Source organism: Limulus polyphemus, unplaced genomic scaffold, assembly GCF_000517525.1.
Source record: "Limulus polyphemus unplaced genomic scaffold, Limulus_polyphemus-2.1.2 Scaffold57, whole genome shotgun sequence".
In the NCBI taxonomy this organism is placed as follows: domain Eukaryota; kingdom Metazoa; phylum Arthropoda; class Merostomata; order Xiphosura; family Limulidae; genus Limulus; species Limulus polyphemus.
In genome coordinates this window covers 311,741-320,792 of record NW_013665667.1, presented here as the reverse complement: position 1 = coordinate 320,792, position 9,052 = coordinate 311,741, and the positions used below count along the sequence as shown (strand labels likewise).

The 9,052-nt window shown below is 30.5% G+C and overlaps 1 protein-coding gene across 1 annotated transcript in view; it reads left to right on the top strand.

Moving 5' to 3' along the window:
• The window catches only part of LOC106464073 (transmembrane 9 superfamily member 3-like), a 46,921-nt gene that overhangs the window by 17,436 nt on the left and 20,433 nt on the right, over positions 1–9,052 (top strand). The window contains exons 4-8 of the mRNA XM_013924187.2: positions 763–923; positions 2,795–2,872; positions 5,227–5,358; positions 6,789–6,955; positions 7,843–7,937. Of these exons, the coding sequence (XP_013779641.1) occupies positions 763–923; positions 2,795–2,872; positions 5,227–5,358; positions 6,789–6,955; positions 7,843–7,937 (633 nt within the window). The remainder of the gene's footprint in view (positions 1–762; positions 924–2,794; positions 2,873–5,226; positions 5,359–6,788; positions 6,956–7,842; positions 7,938–9,052) is intronic.

Below are 9,052 nucleotides of genomic sequence, written 5' to 3'. Positions count from 1 at the left end.
TCTTTCTTTTTTTTGCCATCTTCAGTTCATTCCCTCCTCACATGGCTTCTTTGCTTTTAGGTTAGTATGGTGTGACACTGCTGTTTTTTTGGACATGATATTATTATGACAGGGACTTTTGCAGTGGAAACTATGCTGCAGTGCTGTTTTCACGATACATGGTCATCAGATAAAGCATTACCAGACATAGCGACTTGGACTTTAATGTTGTGGCAAGGTACTAAAATTGGTTTTATATAAGATATTGAACTTCTACAAGTCTATGAGATTCATTATATAAAACAATTTCATGTATGGGCTTACAGTATTATGTATGTACTTTTGATGTTATTTCAAAACAAGGAGCAGTTTCTAAAAGTAAAAACTTTTTCAGTATATTATTTGAAGAGAAACATTAAAAAAATATGAACTATAAAACCTGAGTATAACATATGTCTAGTTGTTCATGTGGTTAATGAACTTATCAGATAAGGAGAGTGTAGTAATTCTATTACAGGCCATCACCAAACCTTCTTAAATAGAGCAGACTATTATAATACATTTTCAATTTTTTTGTGAATAAGCTAGAAAATATTTTTCTTATCTTTTTTTTTTAGTCTGTGTTGTTTGTAATTTATATGCTTATAAAACTACAGAACTTTTAGCTGAAATGAGCCTTGTAAATGGTGCAAAATTATATTAATTTTATTTAACACACTATGGTTATGCAGTTAAAATAATTCTGTATATTTTATAGTTCATGTGAGACTTTCTTCGTTTTAGGTATAGTAGGAGATATGGACAAATCAGACAACAGTTACTATATATGGACTCATAAAAAGTTTGACATTGGTTACAATGATGATCATATAGTTGATGTAAACTTGACTAGTGAAGCAAAAGTCAAGCTAGAACTAGGAAAGAAAATTACATTTTCTTATGAGGTAAATCTCCGTAAACATTTTTGTTTGGCTTATTTATTGTGCAACACAAACTATTTCTTTGCAATTTAAAGTAACTGTATGAATGAAGGCAGTTTTTAATAGATATTAATCTTAGAAAAAATCCTTATTGAAGTTATGAAATACTACAAATAAAATTTGTTGCTAAAACAGGTGTTTGAAGTGAACATTATTTTTGTAGCTTCTGATAAAAATGTTTGTTATTGTGTAAGTGGTTAAACATGATAAATATTTTTGACCTCAACATTTTAAAATCTGATTGTGAGATTGATCTGTAAAAATGTAATTTCATACAGTGCTTTTATCTAATTTCACATTCTTGATACCTAAATGCGCATGCATGTAGTTTTATTCCATAACGACAATAATTTCATACATCGATATAATAAGATAATGTGGATTTTTTCTTTTTCACCAATACACTTTACCTAAAATTCTGAATTTTGTGTAAGGTGCCACTGACTCAAAAAAGCACTCCAAACTAAAATTCATAAGAAAGGCATTACTAACTAAATGAAATAGTTAATATGTATGTATTTTGATAACATTTTGTGTGTGTATGTATGGAAATTCTAAACAAAATTTGGCATATAGCACAGCATATATTGTGGTATATTTTAAATAGAAAGATGTATAACTATTTATACTAGATGTAATTGAAAAACTAGACAGTTTGAGTCATGTTATTGCTTTGAAAGAGTACGAATGTGTGCTTACAAATGCAAACCATCTCTAGTCTCTATTTTTCTGTTATTTTTCATTTTGTTTATCTTTTAGAGATACACAAGTGTAGTGTTTTTTTAAGCATCTATTTTGGATTAGTTTTCTGTTTCCTTGACTTTTTTAACATTCGCTCACACAGTGCTGAGTAATCCTTTTTTGATTATATTTTTCTAAGTGAAGGTGAACCGTTATCCTTTATACCCAACTATTCATTTCTTTACTATTACAAAAATAAAAACTTGTATTGGCATGTTATACTCTCTTTTATCAGAGTTTTCATTGACATTTTAGGTAAGAGTTGGACGATATTTACTTGACAAAATAGTGTTATGTCATTTGAACTGTGCTTGTAAGCCATAATGTCTATATTTATAGAATGTAGTGTCCACTTTTTTGTTTTATAATCCAAAAATATCAACATCATCCACATTAATGAACATAGCGTTAAAGGGTTGATTATCCCTCCTCCATAAAACACTCAAGAAATTATTTTTAAAGTGTTACTTGCTCCTGTTACTTGGCTTTTTAAAAAAAACGAAAATTTGTTAGACAATAATTGTTTTATCATTATCAGCCTGAGTCTGATACATTGTTTTATCCTGAAGTCTGAAGAGGTTGAACAGTATGTGTCATATGTATTCTGTGAATTGAATAGCTTCATGTAAATCAATATTGTTCATAATGTATCCTCAAAACTAAAATACCATTTATGAAAAAAAAAAGATTTTGAATGGGAAGATGTTTTATGAAAAATTTAAAACACAGTGTTAGACACTGTGTTAAGATCTGAATTAGTGAAATTTATTTCTTAAGATGTGGCAGCTGTTTTACTGCTAATGTTAACATAAAATATTTATGAAGATCTGTTACTGGTACAATCCTCAAGTAATAGGCAAATGCAAATTTTTATTTGTCTGTTAATAAATTCCTCTCAAATGTACAGATTAAAAATTTGGATGCATAATAAAAAGTCATTAGACATTTATTGTGTCAGAAACAATATAGCTCCTTTCATGGCATAATTAACCTGGCTTCACACATTTGTATATCTTGTATGTATGTTACATCAAGAAGAAATAACATTATAAAACAAAATTTCTTGTTAATAATTATTAAAAATTTTTATGCAGGTTGTTTGGATACCATCAAGTGTAAAATTTGAAGACAGATTTGATAAGTATCTTGATCCATCATTTTTCCAGCACAGGGTAAGGAGAGCTTTGATACGTTATTAACATAAACATTCTTTAGATCCAGCACAAGGTAAGGAGAGCTTTGATACATTATTAACATAAACATTCTTTAGATCCAGCACAAGGTAAGGAGAGCTTTGATACATTATTAACATAAACATTCTTTAGATCCAGCACAAGGTAAGGAGAGCTTTGATACGTTATTAACATAAACATTCTTTAGATCCAGCACAGGGTAAGAAGAGCTTTGATACATTATACACATTCTGTAGATCCAGCACAGGGTAAGGAGAGCTTTGATACATTATACACATTCTGTAGATCCAGCACAGGGTAAGGAGAGCTTTGATACATTATACACATTCTGTAGATCCAGCACAGGGTAAGGAGAGCTTTGTTACATTATACACATTTTGTAGATTCAGATTTGTATTTTCTGTATGTATATATATATTTCTCTCTCTCTCTCCTTCTTTAATATAGATATGAATGCAGTCATAATAAATGGTATTATTTAGGAAGTGGGGAGCATCATCTACTGGTTTGTTTGCCAGGCTGTTAGTCGAGAGGTCCAGTGTTAAAGCTATTATATGTCACTGAAGGTTCCCCACACTCTGAGCTGTGGACTGACTATAATTTTAACAGTCAGTCCCACTATTTGTTTAAGAGTGATCACATAAATAATGGTGGTGTTGAATGACTACCCTCTCATAAATCAGCTGTTCTAGAACAAGTCAGGAATGGCTATTCCTGAACATTAGGGGATGGTCTCTGAATTGACCACCAGCCCATGTGTTGTATGATGTTTAAGTTGAGAATATAAGTAACAGTTAAAAGATTCTGGAATAAAATTAATTTATTTTAATAATATGAGTTTTGTTGCTGTTTTTGTTAATATGTGGTATTCTCAGATTGCTCTGATTTTCTTCAGAGTAATTGGAACAACAGAAGTTTTTTTTGGATATTATGTTACAGAGCAGTGCCTAGATTTTCTCTGCCTCTAACTAAGTCTTTACATATAAAAAAGAGACTGGACACAGGGCTTTAAACAGTCACAATACCTACTATACAAAAGCAATTAAAGTCAAGTTTACATTAATGATTAGACAAATGCTTATATATGGGTAGACCTGAGTGAGAGACCTTTATTTATGCTTTCTCAGTGAGTTACCTCTAGCTCTATTATGCTAAAGTTTAAGCTTTGCTGAACACAATCTATATGTTTGAAGAATCTATGTCTCAAACGAAGAAGTAAAATCTCAGTAACTGTAATTTCTGAATCTTAAGTTTCTAAGAATGCTTGCAAAAAATCCCTCATCCATTCTGTAAGTCTGGTTGAATTCCCTGAGAATCCTAGTAAACTTGCATAAACAAAGGAAAAACGTAATGATACACAAAAAGTTCTCTCTCTCTCTCTCCAGGTACACATGCCATCCATGTGACTCTCATGTCAACAAGGGGTGGAACATACTCAATAGAACAGACCACTGCTTATATTTTTAGCATTTTTTTTCATGTTACAGTAATCTTTTCTAAAGGAAAAACACAGGCAACAACCTTGGTGATGACTCAGGCAGTCCTGTTAATAACCAAGACAAGAGAAATAATTCCCTTGACCACTGTTTTATGTTAAGAATAAACCCTGAAACACACTGAAAAATTTAAAAAATTTATTTCAAAGTTATGAAGTAAAATATGCATCATATGCCCACATATCTCAATACACAATACTCTATCCATATATTTTGTTTGACATAATGACTTGACAAAAAAGCCTCATGTTTTCTGTTTCTACACCAATTAGTATCATATTAAATTTGTCTGGAAGGGAAAAAAAAGATTTTTGGGAAATTAACCTAAAAATCTATGTTACATTCAAAACAGGTTAGCTGGGTAAATACTATAGCTAATTGATCCATGAGACTTGGAATGTCAAAAAACCTCAAACTTCTTCAAAAATCAAAATTACACATCAATCATTTTGTAAAGTACAGTATTTTGTGACTATGTTGTATTTTTTTGTCTAATATTAAATGCACTGCACAAAATTTAGGTTTATACTTTTTATGGATAATATTGATGGTATTATATGTGTGTGTGTCTCTGTATTACATGTACCACGAGGGTATTGTTTAAGGATTTGATTTGATTGTCTCTATAGTGACAATGTGTTAATTTCACAATAAGTAGTATGTGATATTATTAGAATGATGCTAACTCAAAAGGAAAATGTATTTCAGATAACTGCTTAACAAAAATTAAAATTTCAGCTAATTTCAAGGAAATTAAAAAAACAAAAACATTAAAAATTTGTTTTGTGAAATGCATAGTACAGAATAATTATTTGTTAACTTCATTTAAAATAATAGATCCATTGGTTTTCCATCTTCAACTCCTTCATGATGGTCATCTTTTTGGTGGGCTTGGTCAGTATGATTTTGACGAGGACATTACGTAAGGACTATGCCCGATACAGTAAAGATGAAGAACGAGATGATATGGTATCACAAAGATGATGCAGTTTTTCAATTGCTGTACTTAAGGAACAAAATGAAGATTTTCTGTTATGCATGATTTCATTTTGAAGAAAGAAGTTTGGTTTAAAAAATAATATTTTTCATACCACTAAAATCACAAGTTTAATATCTTAAGTATTTTAGGGACTTGCAGCTATATGCTATGACTCTACCTGGATTTATGTTATTTGATATGGTTCAGGAAACTTAAAAATATTACTGAATTATGTTTCTATTATCTTCTTCATCTCAATTAAATGATGTTTATATTAGCCTCTTCATCTCAATAAATATTAATGAATGATGTTTCTATTAACCTCTTCATCTCAATAAATAGTACTAAATGACTTCTGGGTATGTTATATCTACCAAAACTAATTACATTTTCACAGAAGTTTTTTTTTTCAAAGTTTCCCACATTATCAGTTCTAGATGAAACATTTTTTTTTGGTAACACATGTAGCTTTTTCTTCGTTTATGTGTTTGTAAATAGTTGAAACCTCTATTATTAATTTCATTGTAATTTTATCATCATATATTATATTGTTGTTGGTATATTGTTTTTTACCAGAGAAAAATATACTTTTAACTGTCTTAACCCTGAGGATACTTATGATTCATCTTTTATTATGCACATCTTTTAAATAAATGTACACAATTTTTAAACATAATTACATGTACAATGTATTACTAATTAGAATATTGCTCAGACTTGTGTTATATTAGAGAAAGGCAACTATCAATAACTTTCCAATAAATATACATTTAAATGTTAGCGATTCTAAGGTAGACATATTTTGTGTGTGAAATGTGAAAATTTCCTAAAATATTTCTCTATTTACCTCTGAATAAGTCAGTTACTTTCATGACAATACTGTAGATATACGTGTTTGCAAGTAACCAAACTTTCATCTAACAAATGTTGAAATGTATTAAAAAGTTGTACATACTTTTTTATAGTGATAACTTAATATAATTTAGTTTAAATTTCTTGTTGCAGCTAATTTCTAGAATGGGTATCACATTAATTTAAAGACACATTTTATTTGTTTTACGTGCTGTTATATAACTGAAGTTGATTTTAAATTAAAATAGTAACTGAAATTGTTAAGCTATAGACCAAGTCAGTAAATGCCTTCTACAGTTCAATATTTGCTAGAATTACCGAAACAGTTGTTTCTGTACAAACTATTTGGTTATCTTTTTTAAAATTTTGGAATGAATATCATTTGTTAAAATAAAATTAATACATATCAAGAAAAACAGTGACCACAGTGAAACATTCTATAAAACAAGCAATATTTTTGTCATTTTCATATTTATGATTATTGATTGTGTAGATATCTTGAGATTATGTATTACATTTTCCAAGGTATCCTTTTTTGTATATAATTTTATTTGTTTTCTTTGATAAGGAAAGGGACTTAGGAAGTGAATATGGATGGAAACAAGTGCATGGAGATGTGTTTCGGCCACCATCTCAGCCACTACTTTTCAGTGCTCTGGTTGGATGTGGCTGCCAAATAGCTGTAGTTAGTCTAGCTGTGATAGTTTTTGCTATCGTGGGAGAGCTTTATACAGAGTATGTGAAAGTGATATTTAAATGCTCATGTGGACCAGAATGTTTGTTTTTCTCCTTATCAAGAAAGGTTTAGTTTCACATGGTAGTTAAAGATAGATCACTTTTGAAATTGGAATCTGATCTGCAAAAATAATAATCTTAGTGTTCACTACCAAATTTGGCAATAAGTCGCAAACATGTCCATTTTGAGGAAAGTATTTTGGACAAAATGTTGATTACCTAATTAATTTTTCCTTTACATTGGTTTTAACCATTCCATCTGAAAAGCGTTACAGTACAGTTTCATAGGATTACCATTTATAGTTAACTGTGTTCTGAAACAGTGTTTGAAAATGTAAGAGAAATATGGGTTGAAGTTAAAAAGCTGACTTTTACATATTTTCTATTTGGGTTGTTGTTCACTATTTTCACTTCTCTTTAGGAAACTTGAAGAGGAAATTGGGAATATTTGCTGCAATTTAATATGTAATATTTCAATTAAAAAGCTTACTAGTCCTCGACTCGTGCAGATATTTTTCTGTTATAGATCAAGTACTCTGAGGTTGAAATTGGAATTTATTTGTATATTGCTCTAAGTAATTAAAGGTTAATTAGAATTTGTAATATTACAGCTGTGAAATGGAAAAAAACACTAATATGAAATAATTTCAGTCACACCATAGTCTAATTTTATAACAGTGATTTCGATTTGTCATAACTATAGCGTAGAAATGCTGATTATCCTTTATTTATATAGATTAGTGTGTGTGTTTGTGCTGTTATTTATTATTCTAAAATCTTATAGGAAAATAGTGTTTTTTTAAAGTGTGAGAGAGCAATGCCAAATACAATCCTTCATACATTGTTTTTTATGCTTTTATCAAAGTATGTATATTTTTATTTTTCAGGAGGGGCTCCATATTAAGTACAACTATTTTTGTTTATGCTGCCACCTCTCCTGTTAATGGGTACTTTGGTGGAGGTTTATTTGCTCGTATGGGAGGTATGTGTGAATAATATAGTAACACTTTTGTTTTGCACATCTAGCAATGACTTAAACCTTTTTATTCCTTAACTAGCAGAGTACCCAGCATTGCTCGGATAAAAATGGCTTAAATATCATCAGTTGTTTTGATTAAATGAAAAATATAATGTGTGAAAAAAAAAACATTTCTAAATCTATTTAATCAGACTTAGGTACGTTGTTCCTGCTTCTTGCACGCACTTTGTATGACAATTTAATGTTTCGAAAACAAAATTCTCTACCTTTTGGTGTCCTGATTTATGCTGTGTGGCCAAGTGTTGTTTGCAGCATATTCTGACTTGATAACCATTCCATTTAATGAAGAATTGATTTGTTCTCTTCTTTTGCAACACAATGTAAATGAAAATTTACCGGCACCAAGCATTTTTGTAAAGTCATCGTATAGCTGATTCTTGTGAGTACATCGCAAGTAAAGTAAAAGATATGGCTGAAGCAAGCCTATTTAGTTGAGGGAGTGTGCATGCATGTTCAAGAGAAAGCAACAGCTTTTTTCAGTTAAGAGGAGTTAGAGAGTAGGCATATATGTGTAGAAGAAAGAGCACATATGAGGACTCCACAAAATTTTGAACTTGTTTTAACACATAATTGATCATGGATAGAATGATTAGGAGAAGTACTCACGTAGAAAAGAAAAGTAAATAATAGCCCTCTTGATCACACATTACCAAAACAACCTGGTCTTTTCAATTTGAGACCAGTTGGTTGTCCTGTGTGCCAAGAACTGCTATATTGCTCACTTTGGCCTCAATTTGTGGCCACATAGCCCATGTTACTTCCTGCAAAAAGTCTTATTTGTACCTTGAGTTTGGAGTTTGTAGCTTTAAAGATGTGGCCGTGCATAAGAAAGAAACCCACAGAAAGAGAGACATTTGCACTTATATATAAGCAGATTTTGTTAAACAAGACCGATGTCTGTAGGTTTACTTTCTTCTTAGAATTCTTCTCAAGAAGTCGATAAGCTGTCTTAACGTTGTTAGAACAACGGGTAAAAGTTGTAGCTAGTGATGAGTTGGCCGATGCGTTTCGTATGCATTCTGCATCCGTTATCAAGGCTGAATGTTGTGTGAATTGTG